The sequence below is a fragment of the Mustela putorius genome, unplaced genomic scaffold, assembly GCF_011764305.1.
Source record: "Mustela putorius furo isolate JIRA1106 unplaced genomic scaffold, ASM1176430v1.1 tig00003854_pilon_pilon_pilon, whole genome shotgun sequence".
Classification (NCBI taxonomy): domain Eukaryota; kingdom Metazoa; phylum Chordata; class Mammalia; order Carnivora; family Mustelidae; genus Mustela; species Mustela putorius.
In genome coordinates, this window is record NW_025422006.1 from 6706663 (window position 1) to 6731268 (window position 24606).

The 24606-nt window shown below is 42.6% G+C and overlaps 2 protein-coding genes across 7 annotated transcripts in view; both read left to right on the forward strand.

Moving 5' to 3' along the window:
* Positions 1 to 12450, forward strand: part of LOC101688030 (COBW domain-containing protein 1) — a 55814-nt gene extending 43364 nt beyond the window's left edge. For all 6 annotated transcript variants that reach the window (XM_045065057.1, XM_045065060.1, XM_045065058.1 and 3 more), the window contains 5 exons: positions 2345 to 2396; positions 7997 to 8065; positions 8167 to 8232; positions 11654 to 11783; positions 12144 to 12450. In XM_045065057.1, the coding sequence (XP_044920992.1) occupies positions 2345 to 2396; positions 7997 to 8065; positions 8167 to 8232; positions 11654 to 11783; positions 12144 to 12250 (424 nt within the window). In that variant the 3' untranslated portion in view covers positions 12251 to 12450. The remainder of the gene's footprint in view (positions 1 to 2344; positions 2397 to 7996; positions 8066 to 8166; positions 8233 to 11653; positions 11784 to 12143) is intronic.
* A 9216-nt stretch (positions 12451 to 21666) lies between these two features.
* On the forward strand, positions 21667 to 24264 carry LOC123387539 (forkhead box protein D4-like 1). The gene is given in 3 exon segments (XM_045065115.1): positions 21667 to 22835; positions 22838 to 23413; positions 23416 to 24264. Coding segments are annotated over 3 exon segments (1353 nt in total). The 5' UTR covers positions 21667 to 22594; the 3' UTR covers positions 23952 to 24264.
* Positions 24265 to 24606: the final 342 nt, after the last annotated feature.

The following is a 24606-nucleotide window of genomic DNA, read 5'->3' on the forward strand; positions in this document are numbered from 1 at the left end:
TGATTCCACTTCTTGGCTGTTGTGAACAATGCTGCTATGACATGGGTGTGCAAATGTCTCTTCACAACTCCTGCTTTCACTTCCTTGTAATATTTTGAGGCACATTATACTGTTTTCCACAGCAGCTGCACCATTTCAACTTCCACCAGCACTGCACAGGGTTTGCTTTCTCCATGGACTTGCCAACACTCGGTATTTCCAGTTGGTTTTGGTAGTAGCCGTGCTCATGGGTGTGAGGTGGCAGCACCCTGTGGTTGTGCTCTGCATTTCCCTCACGGTTAGAGATCGTGACCATCTTCTCATGTACTTAGTGGCCATTTGTCGATGATCTTTGGAGAGATGTCTATTCAAATACTTGGTCCATTTTTTAACCCCATGGTTTGTTGCTGTTGTTTATGGCTGAGCTGGAGGAGCTTTTTATGTATTCTAGGTGTTACCCACTCATCAGATATGTGATTTGGAAATATTTTCTCCCATTTCCTCCGAAGTAGTTGAGTCATATAAGCCCTGTGTGAGAGGTACCCGCCCACTGCCCAGAGGAAGGGAGCATCCTTTCTCTGCAGACTAAGGCGCACACAGAGGAATCTGAAGAAACCGGCCTGAGTATCACCCAGTTACTGCACTTGCTTTGTACTTTGTCCCATTTTATCTTTCCACAACCTTCCACTCTTCATCAAACAGCATAAAAATGCTCAGGTTTAACCATTTTTTTGGTTCTTCATTTCTTTATGAAGGCTTCTGTGTTACATAAAACTTACATTAATGGGGTGTCTGACTGGCTTAGTTGCATAAGCATCTAACTCTTGGTTTCTGCTCAGGTCATGATCTCAGGGTCCTGAGATCAAGCCCTGTGTTAGGCTCTGCGCTTTGTAGAGAATTTGCTTGGGATTCTTTCTCCCTCTCCCTCTTCCCCTTCCCTGCTGCACACTCTTTCTTTCTTTCTCTGTAATAAATTTGTACCATTTTCTCCTGCTAATCTCTGTTTGTCAATCTAATTTTCACACCCAGCCGGGCACCTTAGAGGGTTGAGGAAAACCTTTTCCTTCCTTGTGGAAGTTGTTGGCAGTTATTTTGAACAACATTAAATATTGAACCTAAGGAAAGAATGTGTGATTTTTCAAACATTTTCTAAGGTAATCTCACTCCACACTTGCTTAAGAACAGTGATAATGCATTAGTGACACTTAAAGAATTAACTATTTAATGTGAGCCCATTCTGTGACTTAAGCCTGTGCATAACTTTCATTGTGCTCAGTTGCCACAATGGAGAACCCTTTCCTGAGCAACCAGCTGGGAAGGATTTAATTCGACACTTTCTCTACCAGGACCCCCTCCCTTGAGGCTCATTTCCCTCCAGCAGTTCCTACAATACTTTTCTCTTTTCTAAACTCCCTGTTACTAATTTACCCCTCACTGTTGTGCAAAGCAAAACATTTGCAAGGTTTTAAGTCTTTTTCCTCCTCCCAGCCTACCCCCATCAGTGTCCAAGTATATGCTACAGTTGTTAAGGTTGTCACTGGTTGTGCCATATTGATCTTCTTACTCTTTTTCATATGAGAACCATACATTTTTAAGATTCTGTCATTGGCAAGTAACTATATACTTACTCTCTCAGTCATTGGCAAGTAACTATATAGAAGGCGTATATTTATGGATGTTACTTATTTCTTAATAAGTAGATAGGTTTAAGGGAAAACACTGATAAAGGAAAAAAATAGACCGTTCTGACTTTGTTTAGGTACTAGCCTTGTTTTGACATTAGGAAGCCTAAGACGAGTTGAAATTTGGAGCAGGAGTAAAATGCTCCTGTGTCTTTTTCTAGGCTGGTAATAGATCTGTTGGAATTAAAAAGAAATCTGCTGATATATTTAACCACACAGAGTAGTGTCACTAAAGATTAATTTTTTTCTATATTGTGTGTATATGTATGCATGTGAATGTGTGTACATTTTTTTATTGAAGTGTAACATACAGTGTTTTATTATTTTCAGGTGTATAGCATATTGAGTTGAGAATTCTTTTTCTTAACTCAGTGCTCGCCTTGATAAGTGTGGTCACCATGAATCACTGTACAATGTTACTACAGTATTAGTGACTACATTCTCTGTGCTGTACTTTTCATCTTTGACATATTTATTTTGTAACTGGATGTTTCTAGTTAGAAAAAAATCTTTAAACATTTTGCTAGCTTTTCTCTATTAGAATTTGTAAATAGTATGTAAAACTGGAACCATGTAATAGAGTGAATTGTAGAAACTCCCTTCTTAGCTCTGCATCTCTAAGTAACATATAAGGTTAAATTGAAAGTATATTAATCTTTTAATTTATAATCAGTTTTTTTTAGTTTGCAGAAAAAACTTCAGCATGTGCCAACAACACAGCCTCACCTTGATCAGGTAAAACTCTCTTTAAAAAAATTTTTTAAGCATTAAAAAAAAAAAAAATTGTTTCTGTTAGGACTGTTTTATTTGAGTCTTGCTTTAAAAAAAAGTATTTTTGAAGTTTGTTGATAATTTTCAGAATTTGGATGCTTTTGAGGTAATCTCATCTAGCTTCTTAATACATATTAGGAATTCATTAAACCAGAGTTATTTAGAATCTCAAGAAGTCATGCTTTCTAGCTTCTCTATTCAACAGGTCACTCAGCGTATTTTGATCAGTTCTTCTTATGGGAATCACTCCTTAAAAGCAGCCTGGGGTTCTATAAGCAGCCTATTTTAGCTATGTTGAACCAACAGATTAATGGGAAGTCTGGTAAAAACCTATGGCTTATTTAAATGAAAATTGACTGGGAGTTTCACCTGGAGATAGCACTGTAAATTTGAACTCCCTAAGTTGTCCTTCATTTAGGTGGTCTAAAGCTCTTAATATTTAGGTACCTTAAATTAAAATTTAGGTGGTCTAAAGCTCTTTCTGGTAATTTCTTTGTTCCACTGAAACACAAAGGGGGCATGTGAGTGAGCCGTATACCGTCTTCCCTCCTCTGTCTAGAAACCGGCACTCACTCTTTGAAGCATTACTGGTTGTGATGGGGCTACTTATTTGTCTATCTTCATTTTGCCTCATATTTATGGGGATCCATATTACTGTGTTCCTGGCACTTTTCCTCTGGGAAGCTTAATAAAATATTCATCTTTGCATGTCTTTAAAATGAGTGAGTAAAGGGCACCTGGGTGGCTCAGTCGGTTAAGTGGCTGCCTTCGGCTCAGGTCATGATCCCAGGGTCCTGGGATCGAGCCCCACATCAGGCTCCCTGCTCAGCAGGGAGTCTGCTTCTCCCTCACTCTCTGCCTGCCACTCTGCCTGCTTATGCTATCTCTCTGTCAAATAAATAAATAAAATCTTTAAAAATAAAATAAAATAAAATGAGTGAGTGAGAGAAATACAGTTCTCTGGCAGTAGAATTTTTTGAAAAACCCAACTGTTTACAATACTCAGTCATAATGATGAACCGGAATCATGTTCTTACTTTCTAAGTGAGGGACATCATCCTAGGAGTCATGTAAAAGATGAAGAATGTAGTAGTCTCTTCCAAGAACCTTTATAATGGCCAATATCTCTACGTACGGTATCTTGCGTATATCCCTCTCATGGCATTTATAATGCCCTGCAGTTTGGGTTGAAATGCTTTTTCCTTGTAGTAGTCTGTATGCTCCTTAAGTGTGGAGTCCTCAGTGCTCTGCACAGGGTATGTGGCTGCTCAGTGAATATTTGTTACGAAAATGAAAAGCTGTTTCTCAAATGGGAAACATCAGAGTTACCTGTGGAACTTCTTAAAAAATATTGAGTGTTCAGTAGTCCCCCACCTCATATCTCTGGGAGTGGGGTTTGGGTGTGTGCAAATTAATGTGTATGTACATTTTTAACATTTTATTGAAATTTCTGAAGACACACAAAAGTACAGAGAATAGCAATAGGAACTCAGTTGCAAAGGTTGTAAACATTTTGCTGATTTTATTGCCTCTGTCTTCCCAGTATTTCTTTTGCTGGAGTATTTTTTAAACAGAAAATTTCAAAAATACATAAAAGTAGGATGGTATAATAAAACTGCAAGTGCCTGTTACCTTTGCTGGAGTGTATTAAATCCAATCCCAGACAGTGTGTCATTATTTCATCAGTAAATAGGGTATATCTTTTTTTTTTTTTTTTTTTTTTTTTAAGGCTCTACAGGAGATTCTGAGGCACGTCTCTGCTTTAGGCATATAAAAAAGGGCAGAATGTACTACTGCATACAAAGGCTCTGGGATTCAGGGGAATGGTGGTCTCCTATGGTTTAGTGGATCTGAGACTTCATAAAAGATACTTTTTTTTTTTTTAATGTAAAGTAAAGCATACAGGTTTTTAGCATAGAAGTCCATGTGTCTTTACATATATTTGTGCTTGTGTATCAGTCCATCTGCACACATGGACACATATCTCTGTAATCCTCTCTTAGATCCAGATACAGAAGATTTCCAAAATCGTTAAGAGAGTTCCTTGGCATCTCTTTCCAATTAGCAACATTTTTTGCAAAGATGCAGCTGCTGTTCTGAGTATGACATCAGAATGTAGCCTTAAACTAGGTTTTTGTTTGACTGGAAGAAATAAGGGAAAGAGCAATCCAGGTGTTTAAAAGTAGGAAAGTGAGAATACTCTAGAAGAGGAGGACTGTAGCATGAAGTGTTGGTGGGATGCTTGGTATTTTAATCCTGAGCTAAGGTGTTGGGCTTCCATGTGTGGGGGCAAGCAGAACTCACACTGGGCTGGAGCTGATGGCAGGAGACCAAGCAGGAACATACCCTGTGACAAGGGCCTGGACTGTGTGGGTGGTGGGGGAAATGGAAATGGGTTAAATGGAGGCCTGATTCCCAGGTAGTAGATTTGCCAGAGTAGCCTCACTGACTGATGCGGGGACAGTAAGATGGGGAAAGTGATGGGAAACAGGCCTGATTGACTGGAGGGACTTAGGCTTAGAGAAACCTGGAAGGCACACTGATTTGGAGAAGGATGTATGCCAGATGTTCAGCTTCATACTTGGTGGCAGGATATCCCATAGAAATGACTCAGGAAGAGCTTCATGTTTGGTTTGAGCATGTTTTAATGGGCTCAGTTTCCCAGATGAAAACATGCAGAAGTTATTGCATATTAGATACTGTTTGCCAAAGATTGGGACACCAAGGGAAATAACCTGCGAGGTGGAAGAAAAAATAGACCAGAAAACTAAAATTTTGGAGTTATTCCTAAATTTTATTCTAGCGGCAGTACCTTATTTTACTTTTGTTTTCTGAATGATTGCTTTGGTTTTCTGCTTCTTTCTGTGTCTGGGAAAAGAAGAGTTAATTTTAGATTCAAAACAAAAACTGGGAGAAAAGTCTGAACTAGGTAATACTTGGTACATTGTAGTTATGTTATTAAAGTTTTATCCCTGAATCATCTGTAATGCAGCCATCTTTCATGGATTCCTTGTTCCCTCCCTATAAAGAGGGCCCAGGGTTGGAGGGTGAGAAGGTGAGAAAACCCAAATGGCAGTCTGTGCATAGTTTATTAAATTAGGAATTATGAGTTGTGACTCTCGTCCTCTGCAGTGGGAATTGGATGATTTAATCTTTAAGATTTGTCTATGCAGGATGCCCAGGTGTCTCAGTTGTTAAGCATCTGCCTTTGGCTCAGGTCATGATCACAGGGTCTTGGGATCGAGTCCCACATCAGGCTCCCTGCTCAGTAGAGAGTCTGCTTCTACCTCTCCTATTCCCCCTGCTTGTGTTCCCTCTCTGGCCGTGACTCTTATCTCTGTCAAATTAATAAATAAAATCTTAAAAAAAAAAATTTGTCTACTGTAAGGAGAGTTTATTGAGTACAGAAAAACCTCTAGTTCTAAAATGTGTATCTCATTCCTTGAGCCCCCTGATGCATTGTTGTAATTTTTAAAACCCTTTTTATCTCATACTGGAGTTTATTGTACCCCTTAGAAATATCCTCATATTGCTAACCTGCCAAAAACAATAGTCATTCCCAGTAAAAATTCTTTTAGCTAGAATAAAGCAGTATTGAGTTCCATATTGGGACCTTTCCAATATTAAAAGCCAAGTTATCCAACTTGAATAAAATTCATTTTAAGCAATTTTGAAGGTTGAATTGCTACTGTCTTTTGAAAATGACAAATTGTGTTTCATTTAGCAACCTTTTTGCTATGTATTTTGAAATGTTATATGGTTTTCTATGCATTTTGGTATGGATTTTTAGTGATTGCTTTAAGGGGAAAAGAAAACTTTAAGTGCAGGATACTATTAAACTTACAAAACAAATAGTTTAAAAGCATGGTGTGTTTATTTAGATTTAAAAATAACTATTTTTAAAAAATTATGATAAACCCATGTGATCTACCCTCTTGACAGTGTTTTTAAGTATATAGTGCAGTATCACTAGCTAATTCTGTCTGTGTACTGTTGTAGAGCAGATCTCTAGCCCTTTTCCATCTTGCATGACTGAAACTATATTCACTGAACCGCAGTCCCCCATTTCCCTCACCTCCCAGCCAGGCAGCCGCAATTCTGTCTTCTACTTCTTTAAGTTTGACCACTTAGAGACCTCGGATAAGTGGAATCGCGTAGTATTTGTCCCTCTTTGGCTTATTTCACTTAGCCTGTTGTCCTCAAGGCTCATCCCTGTTGGGGCATGTGGCAGCATTTCCTTTTCTTTAAAGGTGAATAATGGTTCATTTACATCCCACATTTTTATACTGTGCTATTATACTATGTTTTCTTTGTCCATTTAGTTTGTTGGTGTTATATTGTTTCATCTCTTGGCAGTTGTGACAGAACAAGTACTTCTAAAAATCTGACATTTCTAGTTTCATTTTAGTTGACTTTCGTGTCTCACATTTAGCAAGAAAGTGCTTTTTGCTTTTCCTATTACCAGCAACAATGGAGACTAAATTTAATCAGTTTATTTTGTCCTTAGATTGATCTTTAGTACTTACCTTTAGCAGTCCTCCATGTTTGGATAAAAAGCAATTGGGTCTTTCCATATTTTCTGCTCTAAGCCTGTGTGCTTTTCTGTTGGTGAATAAAATTGCTCTTAATATGTGCAGTTGTAGGAAATGATGCAAGGCCGTGCTTTACTATGTTTTTTCTTCCTGTTTTAAAGCTTGGCTTGAGCATATTCTAATTATCCAAGGTGGGGTTTGTGTTTTCATCATCTTATGCTTAGCCCTTGTGTATTTTCATCACTAAGTTGAAATTTTGGTTACAGGAGCAAATGGAGCTTTGGATTTTAGTTATGTGACCAACTACAGGTGATCTTGAGCTTCTGGTTCCTTAGAGTGGATAGTGAGAGTGAGAGATTTTATCTAGAGCAGGAGGAAAAATAAATATGAGAGTTAACATTCTAAATGATGCCAGCCTTCTCAAACCAAAAATGACATTGTGCTATCATTCCCATCTCCACATGGAGATGGGACACATACTTGGTCAGAGATAAACTGAATTTTCTTTTACATTTTTCCCAGAGAACAGAATTACACTTTTGCATTTGAGTTTTACTCCTGGCTCTGAGTAGTTTATTTTTTCTGAGTGTTATTTTTTTCAATTTATAAAAGGGAAATAATTCTCTCTATTCCACAGGATTGTTGTTCCCCAAGTAAATGAAAACACGTAATGAAGTGGCCCAGGCAGGAGCAGCTGGCTCAGTACATAGTCGGTGCCCTGGCACGTTACCTTCCTGCTCAGCGCTGCGCGTCCTGGACAGAATGAATGAAACTATGAGTGTCCTTTCCTGAAATACTAACCCACTGATCACCCCTGCAGAGTACAGAAAATGGAATTGCTGCTACCAGAACTCAGCAAGATAGTGAAAACCATAGACCCCTGTACTTGTCAGGCAGCATGCATGTTCATGAACGTGTTCCTTTTTGTCTTCAAATATTCCGACATCACTATAAAATAATATTGATGTTCTAAAAAGTACACCAGTATTACTATAAAGAAAATCATGATTGGTTATCTGTCTTGATTTATAGAGCATTATTACCGTGACATTTGAAGTACAAGGAAATGCAAAGGAAGAAAGTCTGAATGTATTTATTCAGGTGAACGCAGTATTTAATTGATAATGATTTACCACGTGTTGTGTTACATGGTTGTTGCTGGCAGCAGTGGTTGATCTTATTAAATATGTCACTTGATACAGAATCTTCTGTGGGAGAAGAACGTGAGGAACAAGGACGAGGACTGCATGGAGGTCATACGGCTAAAGGTGCGGAGTCCGTTCTACACTTTTATACTTCGGGACAAAGGCCTTTTCCTTTCTCGACTGTTACATAAAACTGTATTTGGTTTTAAACACCAGCACTGGTCTTAGTACAAATAATCTTTACTTATTTCCTTTTTTTCTCATTTCCATTGCTGAACAGAAGCTTTGGAAATCACTGCGTAAAACGTAATTTATTTGCATAGCTTCATTTAGTGTTGCAGCTAAAACAACTCAGGCGCCTTGAAGCATCACCCCTCTTTCTCTCCTCCCAAGTGTTCCGAGCAGTCACCTGGCTGATGAGCTTGACTCACTGGAACTCTCCTTTCCTCGGCACGTGGTTTGGTTGATTAGGGAAAACTGAATGAATGTCCTTTTTTTTTTTTTTTTTTTTTTAACGGAATGGTGGGGTTGAGGGAGAAGGAGACATAGAACCTTAAGCAGGCTCTGTGCCCGCTACAATCTCATAACCCCGAGCTTGTGACCTAAGCTGAAATTAAGAGTCAGACACTTAGGGGCACCTGGATGGCTCAGAGGGTTAAGCCTCTGCCTTCGGCTCAGGTCATAATCTCAGGGTCCTGGGATTGAGTCCCACATCAGGCTCTCTGCTCAGCAGGGAGCCTGCTTGCCCCTCTCTCTGCCTGCCTGCTTTTGATCTCTCTCTCTCTCTCTCTCTCTCTGTCAAGTAAATAAATAAAATCTATTAAAAAAAAAAAAAGAGTCGGACACTTAACCGATTGAGCCACCCAGGTGCCCCCGAACATCTTTTTGTGTTTGATTTTCCAGGTGAGCTTCATTAACAGAGAAAGCACATTAGAAATCTTGCTGCAAGGGCACCTGGGTGGCTGTCGGTTAGGCGTTTGCCTTCGGCTTAGGTCATGATCCCAGGGTCCTGGGATGGAGCCCCGCATTGGGCTCCCAGCTCAGCGGGGCACCCGCTTGTCCCTCTGCCTCTGCGTGCTGCCCTCCTGCTTGTGCTCTCTCCCTCTGTCCAATGAATAAATAAAATCTTTTTAAAAAGAGAGAGAGATCTTGCTGCAGCTGAACCTGTGTTGCTTGGTGCATTTAGCAGACCCTGAACGGTTGTCATAAACAGAGATACAGAACATCAGAGAAGAATTCTTCCTCTGTATTTGGAAACCCATTCATGTTATTTGGCATTTCGGTATTTATGTCATGGAACGCTTTTCCTAGGGAGCAGTGCTTCTAGTTGTGTGCTTACCCAATCAGCAGTCATTTGTCTGCTGCTCTGTTTCCAGAATTGTGCATAAACATTTTATTATTACTATTGGTTATTATCACTGTTAGTAACTAAATTTTCCTGTGAGGTTAGCTGCTGACTTCCTGGGGTCACTAGAATGACAAAGGTAGAGACAATCAAGAAACCATTTCGGGTTTAGATTTCTTTACTCCCTGTGCTGGCCTCTACCTGGGATCGGCTTCAGAGCACCAGGTCTGACTGTTCGCAAATCATTTCCACGCGGAGGAGCTGAGCATGGTCCTGCCACTGCTGTCCTGACCACAGCACCGTCTGCATTCCACAGTCCCACCTGGCAGATTGTGTTTCATTCTGTAACTGCTTTTATCCCCTGCTTCTGAAGGGGGGGTGGGGACTACAAAGCAGCCTTTGGGGCACGTATACTAGTGCTGCCCCCAACACCTGCACACACGGTTCAGTGGCTCTTCCTGTGCCATCCCAGCGTGGATTTTGTCCTTAGGTGTGTAACAGTTTTTTTGCAATTGTTTGTCCTTTTGGTTCTTCCCTTCCCCTTCGTCTCATCACAACAACACTGTGAGAACTGGGGCAACACAGCTTTCACCTTCACAAAGTCCTCCTTTTCTGGCTACAAAAATGTTAGTTTGATAATGATGAACATGTTTAAAATGTTCCCTCAGGGAGGCACCTGGGTGGCTCAGTCAGTTATGTGTCTGCCCTTGGCTCAGGTCATGATCCCAGGAGATCTCAGGGTGCTGGAATGGAGCCCCACTCTCTGCTCAGCCGGGAGCCTGCTTCTCCCTTGCCCTCTGCCTGCCATCCTCACCACCTGCCCCTTCCCACCGAGCTTGTGCTCTCTCTCTGTTAAATAAATAAATAAAATCTTTAAGATAAAATGAAATCTTCACTCAGCAGCTAGCACTTCAAAGTCTTTAAACAAGTAACAGAAAATTGATGTTTAGATAATTCTTTCCAAGGAGTTTATATGTATTAAAATTAAATTTAAAAAGCAGAAATCAAATCATATTATACACCTTAAACTAATAAAGTTCTATATGTCAATTTTATTAGTAAAACTAGAAAATAAAAAGCAGAAAACAGAAGTAGTCAAAGGAAAACAGGAAGAACATACACCTAAAATACACAAATACACCAGAAAAACACAGAGCTTTTATGGCAAGAGTGACGATGAGTGGTGTGTTTCTTACTGTTCTGCAATACATGTATTAACTTTATAATAAGTTTAACAAACATTATTTCAGAGAAATTATTTCATGCCCAGAGGGACCAGTTTATCATTTCTATAAGTCAATAAAAAACGAACTTAATCCAGACAGTGTTTCCTTTCCTTTAGTCCATCATTCCCTGCACCATTCATTGCAGCCCCGTCAGAATTAGCGCCCAAGTCCTTTAGCTCCTCATATTTTCCCGCTAAAACTATGGAACAGGTGTAAAATCCTTGAAGTAGAAACATCAGTAGAATTTGATGCATGTTTTGTCATTTGGTTGTTTAAATTTTGGGTTGTCATAACACTGAAAGCACATCCCAGTACATATATTAATTTTATTGTTCGAGGGATTATTTTACAAAACATTGTGCACATAAAACTTTTTTTTTTTTTTTAAGATTTTATTTATTTATTTGACAGAGAGAAATCACAAGCAGACGGAGAGGCAGGTAGAGAGAGAGGAAGGGAAGCAGGCTCCCTGCTGAGCAGAGAGCCCGATGCGGGACTCGATCCCAGGACCCTGAGATCATGACCTTAGCCGAAGGCAGCGGCTTAACCCACTGAGCCACCCAGGCACCCACATAAACTTTTTTTTAAAAAATTGGAGGCTATGGGGCACCTGGGTGGCTCAGTCATTAAGCCTCTGCCTTTGCTCAGATCGTGATCTCAGGGTCCTAGGATCAAGCCCCACATCAGGCTCCCTACTCAGCAGGAAGCCTGCTCCTCCCTCTCCCACTCCTGCTGCTTGTGTTCCCTCTCTCACTGTGTCTTTCTCTGTCAAATAAATAAAATCTTTTTAAAAAATTGGAGGCTTTAGAAAGCTATTTCTAGAATGTACAGATAACTGGATTTAAGTAATTTTTAACAGCATCTTCTTTATGGGTGTCTATTTAAAATGAAATAAGAACAATTCATTAAGATTGATGCACAGCTTCTGCTTTAAATTCGAACTGCGGCTGATTGAACCATCTCATCTGAGCAGGGGTTGGTGTCGATCAAAGACAAACCAAAACAGGTGATTGTCCAGGGTGTCCACGAACTCTACGATCTGGAGGAGACACCACTGAGCTGGAATGATGACACCGAGAGAACAAATCGACTGGTTTTTATCGGTAAGTGACAGTTAGATTTCTAAAATATATATTTGAAAGTGATAAAATAGTGCTACTTAACCAGTATTAACAAATCTCAATACTTTTTGTCAGCCTAAGCTTGTGGTTAATGTATTTGTCTTCATGACGTGATAACATTCAGAACTTGTTAGGCATTCTATTCCCCTTCACAGGTAGAAAAGTAATTAAAATGCCAATTTGATTTTGAGGGAAATAGAAATAGGTAGTTAACAGAGGGGATCACTGATTACTTAGTTTTTGTAAATTTCTGAAGATTATCAAGTTAATGATTTAGAATTGGTAGGCAAACTCATTTTAATAAGTATCATATAATTACATCATACTTTATTCTGTTTGCAGGCAGGAATTTAGATAAGGAGATCCTTAGACAACTATTTATAGCTACTGTGATGGAAACAGAAAAACGGTGGACAACACGTTTCAAAGAAGATCAAGTTTGTCCATAACAGTAAAAGCATTTCTTACCAGAGGGACTGGGTGACCAATTGGGAGTAAGTTTCCTACTGGGTGTATTTCAAGCATCTGTTCTTTGCATTACTTCTGTCGTGAATTCCAGTGTACTTTAAAATAGTGTTTATTTTATGGAACACATAAAATGTAGTAAATAAATACTTAAAACATACAATAAAATACAATGTTCTCTGAAGTATTTGTTTTTTGTTTTGTTTTTTTGAGAGCGAGTGCGTGAGAGGTATGTGTGGGGGGAGGGGCAGAAGGAGAGGGAGAGAGAGAATCGTAAGCAGGCTCTCCGCTTAGCATGGAGCCCGACATGAAGCTTGATCCTAGGACCCTGACATCATGACCGGAGCTGAGATCATGAGTGGAGCCAAAGTCAAGAGTTGGGCACTACCTGGGTCGTCTGGGTGGCTCAGTGGGTTAAACCTCTGTCTTCAGCTCAGGTCATGATCTCAGAGTCCTGGGATCGAGCCCCACATCGGGCTTTCTGCTCAGCAGGGAGCCTGCTTCCCCCTCTCTCTGTCTGCCTCTGCCTACTTGTGATCTGTCTGTCAAATAAATAAAATCTTAAAAAAAAAAAAAAAAAAGAGTTGGGCACTACCAACTGAGCCACCCAGGTTTTGTTTGTTTGTTTGTTTTTAATAGACGGTTCACAAAAGTACCTGTCAGAATTGGCTTTGAAATTTTCATATGTTGAACTTTTTACCCGTGGAAGTTATTTATAATCCTAATGATAAAACTTACTTTCATGTTGTCTTTTTCCCTTAGAACTGCACTGACTGCACAGATACAATTTTATTGTTATTAACAAAAATTATTTAAAAACAGTATCACCATTTTTATTAAATGGAAGTCTTGTTGCAGCTAGAGACTTATGAGTGGAAGAAATCTGAGTCAAAAAATTAAAGCCATCTCTTAGTCAATTCTAAGCTTTCCTGTAGAGTAATGGAACTTCCATTTACTTCATAATATATTTAGATGATTCCAATTTTAGAGCTTTTAATTTTTTTTTTAAGATTTTATTTATTTATTACAGAGATCACAAGTAGGCAGAGGCAGACAGAGAGAGAGGAAGGGAAGCAGGCCCCCCGCTGAGCAGAGAGCCTGACTCCGGACTCGATCCCAGGACCCTGAGACCATGACCCGAGCTGAAGGCAGCAGCCTAACCCACTGAGCCACCCAGGCGCCCCTAGTGCTTTTAATTTTAAGTAGAATTTACTATTGCTATTAAATTCATCGTGATTTCTTTGAACTTCTTTAATTTTCAATATAAGCAAAAAAGTAACAAGGTGCAAAACTTCAGACATAACTGGCAGACAATGTAGGAAATTTAGCCATCTTTATATTAGTGGTTGATGTGTAAATGTACAGTGGCTTACTTATCTCCTATTCCTACTAAAGGCCAGGTCTGCATAACTATTCAGATTGTAAGAGAAAAGCATTAGATGGAATTTAAAGAAGAGCTTTCCCAAACTAATGACAAGGTATCAGAAGGCTATCAAAATACCTTTTGGAATTTTGTTTTCCCAGAATTTTATTTTATTTTATTTCTTGAACAATTTTGTTTATTTGACAGACAGAAATCACAAGTAGGCAGAGAGGCAGGCAGAGACAGAGTGGGGGAAGCAAGCTCCCCGCTGAGCAGAGAGCCCAACTCGGGACTTGATCCCAGGACCCTGGGACCATGACCTGAGTTGAAGGCAGAGGCTTTAACCCACTGAGTCACCCAGGAGCCCCCCCCCCCTTTTTCCCCAGAATTTTAAATAGAAGAGTTACATCTCTGTGTCTTGAATGATTCTAGTGTTTGGAGGCAGGCTTCTTGACTAGCCTATCTGTCTCTCAGGGCACCTGGCTGGCTTAGTTAAATGTCTGCCTTCAGCTCAGGTCATGATTGCAGGGACCTGGGATCAAGCCCTACATCAGGCTCCCTGCTCAGCGGAGCCTGCTTCTCCCTCTCCTGCTCCTTCTCCCCCCCCCCCCCCCCCCCCCGCCCATGCTCTCTCTCAATGTATATATTTATAGATTATATTTAATCTTTTAAAAAAAAAAAAAAGACTGTCTCTCCTCGCCTACATTCTATTTTTTTTTATTTTTTTAAAGATTTTATTTATTTATTTGACAGAGAGATCACAAGTAGACAGAGAGGCAGGCAGAGAGAGAGAGAGGGAAGCAGGCTCCCTGCTGAGCAGAGAGCCGGATGCGGGACCCGATCCCAGGACCTGATCCCAGGACCCTGAGATCATGACCTGAGCCGAAGGCAGCGGCCCAACCCACTGAGCCACCCAGGCGCCCCTCTGTCTCTTTTTAAATAAAAGTTCTCTGTATTTATCCATTTGCCTTCTGAATCCATTCTCTTAAATCCGTGGTTGAGAGAGTAAGCTTACTTGGTGGTGGTAGATTGCCCAATAGAAACTCATTTGATTTTTGTGTCTGATCTGGGCTGTGATTCCACTTCTTTTCCTTCTTGGCTGTGTAATCTTTGGCAGACTATTTTCTCAAGATTGGTTTCCGTATTTATAAAGTGGACGGTGATGATATCAATCATTCAGTGTTTTTGTGGGGATCGAATAGATTTTTTTTTTTTTTCATTATTTTTTTTTTTAGTTTTTTTATTTTTTATAAACATTTATTTTTATCCCCAGGGGTACAGGTCTGTGAATCACCAGGTTTACACACTTCACTCACCAAAGCACATACCCTCCCCAATGTCCATAATCCCACCCCCTTCTCCCAAACTCCCTCCCCCCAGCAACCCTCAGTTTGTTTTGTGAGATTAAGAGTCACTTATGGTTTGTCTTTGAATTGGTTTCTAATGCACCCAACGCAGCTCCTGGCACACAGCAGAACCTGGATAAATTTTTTCTTCTTCCTAACAACTTAAATTGATTTATTTTATAGTTAATGTTGACACAATAATACCCCATAATGTTCTTTGACAAACAATTAGTATCTTGATTCATCTGTTCTAGAAATATGAGAGGGCGCTTACCTTAATTGTCCTGTTGCAGGAGAAGTGTTTGAAGTAATATCAATCAATACTCTTAAAAGTCTGTCTTTATCAAACTCACAAATATTTGTTTTTTCTTTAAAAGGTATTAATCTCTAAATATTTTTTATCACACAAGTATTTATATTGTAAAAAATGCAAGCGTTGCAGATGAAGTCAGCCTCCCCTGACCTTTCTCCTTCTGTCACTGTCACTCTTTGGAGGTAAGCGAAGTTGTCAGCTTCCTGTCTGCCCTTTTCCATGTTTCTTTTCGCTCACACACATGGCTTGCGTTGTTGCCTAAAGTGAATTGTTTTTCAGTGATTAGAACCATAATTGATGCTGCTTCCTCAGGATATTTAGAAGCTTGTTATAAATATCCTTAAGGAAAGGTTTTATTTTTATGTGTGTGTTTTAAATAAAATAATTGTATATTGTAATACAACTTGCTTTTAAAATTTTATTTATTTATTTAAGAGAGAGGGAGAGAGCGTGCACCTGGTGCGGGGGTGTTGCAGGGGAGCAGAGGGACAAGCGGACTCCAAGCTCAGCACGGGGTCAATGTAACACCAATCCTACCACCCGGGGATCATGACCTGAGTCCAAATCAAGAGCTGGCCATGCAACTTGCTTTTTTTTTTTTTTTTTTTTTTTTTTAAACTCAACTATTAGTCTTAGATTTTTCCATGGTCATATTGCTGCATAGAAGTTCATAGCATAGCATAGACTACATTCATTTAAAAAATCATTTATTGAGAGCTTCCAGTCTGCCCCTGCGTGAGCACTGGACTGAAGCTGCACAGGATGGGTAAGGGCCAGGATTTTACTGTGTACATTTTGGTGGAGGGACATAAATTAGAAAATTCAAGGGAAATAAGAAAGCTGATAAAAGTACTGGGTGGGCCCGAGAAGCGTCCCTGAGGAGAGGTGGTGTCTACGTTGAGAATGAAGCTGAAAGGTCATGCACTGGAGTAGGGAAGAGAAGCAGCTTCCACAGAGAGGGAGCAAGCAGTAGAACAAGGCTTTTAAGTGGAGCCCGCACAGTGCCAGGCAAGAGCAGGCAGGAGGCCGGGGTGGCAGAGGATAGAAAACCAGGGTATGGAGAGGGACTGGGGCTGTGTGCTGGGGCCAGGCTGGCTGCTCCTCCAGCCTCAGAGCAGACCACATGTGGTTTATGCTGAATGCCTAGGATTTTAGCTGGGATCCTAATGTGGTTTGTGATCGCTGGGGCAGATGAACCAGTCCTTTGCTATCTTTGGAACTGCAAACAGTGCTGCTGTGACCAGCCTCCTGCAGCAGCATCTCTGTTCTCATGCGACAGTGTTTCTCTAGAATGGAGAGGTACGGGTGGAATCACTGGCCTCGGGCATGTGCACATGTGAAATGTTTAATAGAGCTGATAAACTGCTCCTCCAAATGGCTGTAACTTTATACAGGAGAGTATGAAAGTACCCATTTTTCCAAACCTGGTTAACACACTCGAACCTTCTCAGGTCCTGTGTGGAATGGCGTCTCACTGTTTTAATTAATTAATTAATTGATTAAACATTTTATTTATCTGACAGTGTGCATGCATGTGAGGGGGGAGGAGGAGAGGAGAGGGAGAGGGAGAGGCAGACTCCTCCCTGAGCAGGGAGACCAAGACAGGACTCCATCCCAGGACCCCAGCATCATGACCTGAGCCCAGGCAGATGCTTAACCGACTAACCCACCCAGGCGCCACTTCACTGTTTTAAGTTTTGCACTGTATTTTTATGTTGCTTATATGCCCCTTTAAAGATGTGTTGTTCTGGTCTTCCTTCTTATTTTTCCCCAAATGAAATATTTCCCCATGATCATAATTGTTATTGGTTTAACCTACACTTCAGAGGACTTGGGAACTTGCCCTAGATATCCTGGAAAGAATAATTTTTTTAATAATGCAAATCATTGAATAATGTGGGCTGTTACTCTGCTAGCTATAGAAAATTTGAAGGGTCTTGATGAGGAGGGTCAAGGTTTAGGCATAGGACATCTAAAACTCTCTTGTTTACCAAGTAATATAGGATAGATTACTAAATCTCTCTGAGCCTTTGCCTCCTTATTTCGTAAGATGGAGATAAAATGCAAATCTCTCTCCATTGTTCTAGGGGTGAAATTTAAAGCACCCTCAATACAGAAGTCTCAGTAAATGCAAATTCTCTTTTTATAGCAAGATTTGATTTTTTAAAAATTCAAACTTTCTGAATACCTTCCTAAAGCAGAAGTTCTTTTCTAGGCTTTTCCCAGCTTTTAGTGTAAGGGGCTTGAACATTGGTTCTGAGTGCAAGAAAGCTGTAGGAAGAGGTCAGCACAGGGTGTGAGGGAAGACCAGGTGACTGAAAGGGTCTATAATTATGACATTTGAAGGAAGTTATCCACAAAATAACGCTAAGAAGCTTTTAAGCACTTAGGAGGTTGGTTGCTTGCTAAACTGATTAATAGTCTCCTTTAGATTTACTAGTGTAGGTGGGAAAACTATTTTTAGATTGCTTTGAAAAGACTATTCCAGTGTTAGAAATGCCATACATTGTGGAAGTGAAAGAAGTTGTTGAAAGAAGTAAATTCTGCCTTCATGGACTAGCAACTTGCCCTACCTACTTCTATGAGAAACAAAGATACGCTAGATTTTTTCCCCAATTAGTCTTAATATGAGAATCGACGTTAACCATTGATGACTACATTGCATTTAATTTTCAGAGTGAAATGAGAGAGAAATCAAACATCATCATCCTTTTTGTAGATTAGTTTAGAACGTTTGGTTTTTCACACTGAGATGGCATTTTGTGAGCTCGATAAGTTTGTTCAGAAAAAAAAACTATTGTTAGGAAAGAAGTAATCACCAATTATTACAGAGTGCCCACCGTGCACTAGGCCACATGTTAAATATTGCAGGGGCTGCAAAGGAAGTTTTCTGATTCTTTTTTTTTTTTTTTTAAAGATTTTATTTATTTATTTGACAGAGAAAACAAGTAGGCAGAGAAGCAGGCAGAGAGAGAGAGAGGAGGAAGCAGGCTCTCCGCTGAGCAGAGAGCTGGATGTGGGGCTCAATTTCAGGACCCTGGGATCATGACCCAAGCCGAAGGCAGAGGCTTTAACCCACTGAGCCACCCAGGCGCCCTGAAGTTTTCTGATTCTTATGGCAATACTGAAACTGAAAGGATGGGACAGTAAGAGTTCCTTTCCTGCTTCTCTTTTTTTCCTTAGAGTGACTTGGCATAATGGGATCTTTCCAAAACACTCAGTCTTCATTGATAAATCTCTTTGTTTTTACACTGACATATTTTGTTTAACGGTTTTGTTTAGTTACAATTCATGTACAGTAAACTTCACCTTTTTGAAATGTACAGTTCATGGTTTTAGTATATCCACAGGTAGTGGCAAGATTCCAGAACATTTGCATCTCTCTCCAAAGAAACTGTCCATCAGCAGTTACCCTCGCTTCCCCTGCTCCAAGCCCCCAGCAACCGCTGGTCTACTGTCTGGGTCTATAACTGGTGTATTCCGGACTCCTTTCACATCCCATAATGTTTTCGAGATTCACCCATGTTGTAGCATGTATTGGTGATTTATTTTTATTGCTGAACAAAAAGTCTGTACCACATTTTATTTATCCACTCATCAGCTGATGGGCATTTGAGTTTCCTTCTGGCCATTAGGCCTTTTCCCCCATATTTAATTTTTTAAACTAATAGAATGTAATTTTCAGAACAGTTTTAGGTTTACAGGAAAATTGAGCAGATAGTACAAGATAGAGATACAGATAGTAGATGTTCCCATATCCCCTCCCCAGTCAGTGAATGTCTTACAATAGTATGGCACATTTGTTATAATTAGTGAACCAATATTGATACATTATTATTAATCAAAGTCCATAGTTATTCAAGTATCCTTGGGTTGTTTTGTGGGGTTTTTTTTGAAGGTTTTATTTATTGAATAAAATGAGTGAGAGAGGGAACACAAGCAGGGGGAGTGGGAGAGGGAGAAGCAGGCTTCCCACTGCGCAGGGATCCCAATGGGGGCTCAGTCCCAGGACCCTGCAATCATGACCTGAGCTGAAGGCAGGTGCTTAATGACTGAGCCACCCCAGCGCCCCCAAACAGCCTTAGTTTTTACCTAGTCTCCTTTTTCTGTCCCAGGATGTCACCCAAGGTGTTAGTTGTCATGTCTCTGTAGACTCCTCTTGGCTGTGACTGTTTCTTAGACTTTCCTTGTTTTGGTGACCTTGATAGTTTTGAGTATGGTCTTTTTTTTTTTTTTTTTTTTTTTTTAGATTTTTATCTATTTGAGAGAGAGAGCAGGTGTGCGCCTGTCCACACAAGCTGGGGGGAGGGGCTGGGGGAGAGGGAGGAGCAGGCTCCGCAGAGAGCCACCCAGGCGCCTGAGGATGGTTTTGATTAGGTACATAAAATGCTCCTCTCTTGGAACTTGTCTGTTTTTCTCCTGACTTCATGGGTTTTGGGGAGCGAGATCACACAGTGCTATTTTTATCACATACCAAGGGTATATACTATTCACATGGTTTATGACTACTGATGTTAACATTTATCCCCTCCCCCCGCCATGACCCAGCTGAAGTGTTTGTCAGGCTTCTTCACTTGTAAGATTATTCATCGGCTCCCCTTGCCCCCACACCAGTCTGGAAGGAAGCCACTCAGCGTGCCCACCACGGTAAAGGAGTAAGTGTACGCCACCTCCTCAAGGGTGCAGTATCTATGTTACTGGGAATTCTTCTGCATGGGAGACTTCCTTCTTTTCCCTCATTTATTTTTGGGGGTCTTGTTTTGTTTTAAAGCAAGCCTTATGCCCAGTGTGGGGCTTGAACTCAGGACCCTGAAATCAGGAGTCCCATGCTTTACTGACTGAGCCAGCCAGGTGCCCCTCCCTACCCCCATTTATTAATTTACTTGATTGTTAATTTTTATCAGTATGGATGCTTGAATATTTACTTTATACTTTGGGTTGTAACCTAATCTTTCCTCAAATTGTTCCACCCCCACCAGAGTGGTTGGGGGTGGGGGTGGGAGGGGGAGCTCTTTCATTTGTCCCCTTCACCCTCTCTGACTTACCTCCCAAGAATGGAGGTTGTTTCAGTTGTTTTGGTTTTTGCATGCCTTTCCTTTTCTTCTTTCATTTTTAAATCACCCAAATCCCCATAGAAGTTGACTCTAGGAAAACCAACAATACTCCCTTTCCAGGTCGTCTGGATTCCTCTGCTCCGGGCAGAAAGGTCCTTTACCTGCAGGGGGTTGAAGGGAAGGCAGCTGGGCGCCTGAGTTTGAATAAGACACCTGTTGCAGCCCTCCTGGAGCTTAGTTTAGTAGATCACACAAGTAATAATTGGTGACTCTGGGATTCAAACACAAATCGGTTAGGCTCAAAAGTTCTGTCATTTGTCCTTCTTCAACCTACATCTGACTAAGAAGGTGAGAACCTCAGGAGTAATGGATAAGCTTTTAAAAGACAGGAGAGAAAACAGTTTTCAAAAATTCTATCCTGAAAGGACTAGCTAGTTTGAGCTTTTTTTTTTTTTTTTGAGCTATTTTGTTTCATTTTGTTGTTATATTTTGCCCTTGTAGCTGGCTTCTGATTTTTTCCTGAAAATTCATTAGCATGAATCCAGGGTAGAAGTTTAATTCTGTGACAATCAATGCCATAATACAACGTTTTCCTGCTGCATTTTTCTTAGATGCCTTCTCAAATTCTTTTCACTAGTGGGTGGGTATTAAATTATGAATATATACTGTTGTTCAGCATTTCAGCATAAGATCCCCTTATATAAGACACAATATATTCCACTGCACTGCTGCTGTCGTCTCTGAGCAGATTGGAATAAAGCCCATCTAAAAATCCTCTTCAAGGACGTCAAGTGAGTTCATCGGCTTCTCCGCCGGGTCGCTCCTCCAGTGTAGGGAATGCAACCTAGTCATTCGATAAAGTGCTGAAATTGCAGCTCTTCCTTTGCCTTATTTAAGTTTCAACTTTAGTATTATTATAGTAAAGGTGCTTAATGTTGGCTTTAAAAAGGGGAAGAGGATAGAGCACATCGGGAGCGACTGACTCTCACACTGGTGTATCCCTTGGTGTTTTGAGGCTATTTTTCAGAAAACAGGATTTTTCACACTGGCTCTCTACTAGTTAGTCTGTGGCAAAATCAGTCGTTGGTCATGGCCATTTTTTTTTTTTTAAGATTTTATTTATTTATTTGACAGAGATCACAAGTAGGCAGAGAGGCAGGCAGAGGAGAGGAGGAAGCAGGCTCCCTGCTGAGCAGAGAGCCAGATGTGGGGCTTGATCCCAGGACCCCGAGATAATGACCTGAGCGAAGGCAGAGGCTTTAACCAACTGGGCCACCCAGGCACCCCGGTCATGGCCATTAAAAAAAAAAAAAAATCAGTGATCACTTGTTTCATGAAACCCAAGTTAGTTACAGAAATCTATCTATCCAAGATCATGACATGAAATGTATTTCATGCTGCGGTTCAGTGTTCAAAGAAGTTCGAGAATCAGTGATGCAAGGGGACTTCTCTTTAGCTCTCCTGCTTTCTTTCCACCCTGAACTTCCATAACTTAATGCCAAGGACATTTCAGCCTTTTCTGGAAAGCTGAGCCAGGAAGAACATTTTGTGGAGCTAAGGTGCGGAGTAGAAGGGAACATGCAAGCTTTCCTCACACCCCCCTGAGTTCACGGATGTACTTATTAGGACATTAAGAATGTTTCAGTGCATCATTGTGGATGAGGACCCATGAAAATGGGTGAATCACCAGCTATGAAACACGAAAACATACTTTTACTGTTACACATTGTTTTACAGTCAAGCACCAGACACTTACTGTCCCCCCACCTTTTCTGTCCTCCAGGGGAGAGGCCTGAGTGGAAGTAGCCCTAGATGGTTGGGTACCATACTTTCCTGCCTCTTCTTTATGTGCACGTTTCCGAAGGGCTTTAACAAGCACATCTTTGCTGGCGGGTGGCTGTAGGAAGGAGGAGGCTGAAGGTTCTTGCCCTGTCGGGAACGTGCAGAGGACCCTCATCATTGGACTGCGTCGGGAGGGAGTGGAAGCTCTCAGAGGTAGGGGAAGAAGGGGTATAAAGGAGAGGGGGAGCCAACCACACAGGGACTCCAAGAAGCCTTAATAAAAGGCAAAGCGCATCTTTGCTGGACGGTGTTGGAAACGAGGAGAAACCAACAGAAAAGGACACCACCAAAAGGGCAACGGCAAGGGTTTCTGCTTTTTGGAACATTCTTAACCCAGAGCTCCAGGCCAGTCCCCCACGAGCCAGGTGAGCCGCCGCCACCTCCCCGGCGTCTGCGGGACCTGCTCCTCCATGAACTTGCCAAAACCGGAGCGCCTGCGCCCCGCACCGCAGCGCAGCCTCCCAAGCTCCGACGGGGAAGACGGTGAGATCGACATCTTGGGAGAGGAGGAAGATGAAGACGAGGAGGAGGAAGAGGAAGACGGAGAGACGGAGGAGAGCCAGCGGCTCCTAGGGGAGCTGCAACCGCCGGGGACGCAGGAGGCGCGGCGGGGCGCGGGCGCGCTTCCCCGAGAGCCCCCCGAGAGCGGCGGCGCCCCGAGCGACTCGGCTCCAAGTTCAGGGCATCGAGCGGCCCTGCGGCGGCCTCTGGGGACGGCCCGCAGCCGGCGAAGCCCCCCTACTCGTACATCGCGCTCATCACCATGGCCATCCTGCAGAGCCCGCACAAGCGCCTCACGCTCAGCGGCATCTGCGCCTTCATCAGCGGCCGCTTCCCCTACTACCGCCGCAAGTTCCCCGCCTGGCAGAACAGCATCCGCCACAACCTCTCGCTCAACGACTGCTTCGTCAAGATCCCCCGCGAGCCCGGCCACCCCGGCAAGGGCAACTACTGGAGCCTGGACCCCGCCTCCCAGGACATGTTTGACAACGGCAGCTTCCTCCGCCGCAGGAAGCGCTTCAAGCGCCACCACCCGCCCCCGGGAGTCCACCTGCACCACCCCTTGGCCCTGCCCGCCGCGCCCGCCGCCCTGCACGGCCCTTACCCGGGCCTGCTGCTCGGGGCGCCCGCCCCGCCGCAGCCAGTCCCCGGGCCCTACCCCGTCGCCGCCGCCGCCGCGAGCCGCCCGTGCGCGCTCCTGCACCCTCACCCGCTTCGCTACCTGCTGCTGTCGCCCCGGCCCGCGCCGAGACGCCCAAGAAAGCGCAAGGCGCCGACCTGGCCACCCCAGGCGCGCTCTCTGCCCTGCAGCCCTCTCTGCGCTCGCAGCCTCGGGAGGAGGAAAAGGCGCCGGCGGCGCGTCTGGGAGACGGATGCTCACCCTTCAGTATCGAGAGTCTCATGCACGGGGTCCGGGGAGGGGGCACCAGGGCCGCGCAGAGTCCGCCCCCGACCCCGTGGGGCTACTGCCATCTGCTGCAGCGCCCGTCGTGCCTGTGGCACCACCGGGCCGCTAACCCCTTGCTGCACGTGTCCGCTGCGGCCGCCGCGGCCGCTGCCCGAACGATTTTAGGGCAACAGCAGCCGCTGCCGCAGCCCCAGCAGCAGGAATGCACCCGCGGCTGCACTCCCAGCGAGGGCGCTCCGCTGGGCCAACACCTGTCCGCCCCCGCGGCGCTGCTGGGGTGTCAGCCTGGAGCAGAAGGCTCTCGGCTGACCACGGTGGCCAGCCTTTCCGGCAGAGAGGGTATCTTGCCAGCTTTTTGAGTAGCATCCACACTTTGTCCTGGCGCTGACTCCGCCGGGCGCACCTGCAGCCAAGGCATAGCGCAGAGCGAAGAGGGGTCCCGCTCTTTTGGTCTTCGGCTCTCATCCTCACCACCCTGCAAGGCAGGGACAACGCGGATGCATCTGAATCCCACAGCCGAACAACCACTAACTGAACCATACAGTTAGGGTCGCTGCAAAGTATGTACAAAGCTCAAGTTGGATGCTGTTCAGACAACCGGGACATAAACTTCGGCCGGAGGCAACACTTGCCCTTTCTTTTCCAGCCTTCAGTTGTGGCTTCCGGGGCTCTTCCGGTTACACATTTCCAGAGGAAGTTCGAACGTGAGTGGGACATTTTGTTCTGGTAAAAAAAAGAAAGAAAGAAAAAGAAAATATAAATGTCCAATGCACAACTTGTTTCCCCTTGTTCACTCCCTAGAAATTGTAAATACCACCAATGCAAAATACTTATGTTCTTTATGAAATGGATGTGTAACATGGAATTTTAATTTTGACACATTTGTTTCTGCTCTGTGTGTCTGATGTGCCACCTTCTGCGGAAAGATGTTAAAATCAAAAGCTAGCTATATAGACTAAATAAAATGCGAAATCATTACACTACGTCGTTTATTTCATATTATGTCTCAAAAAT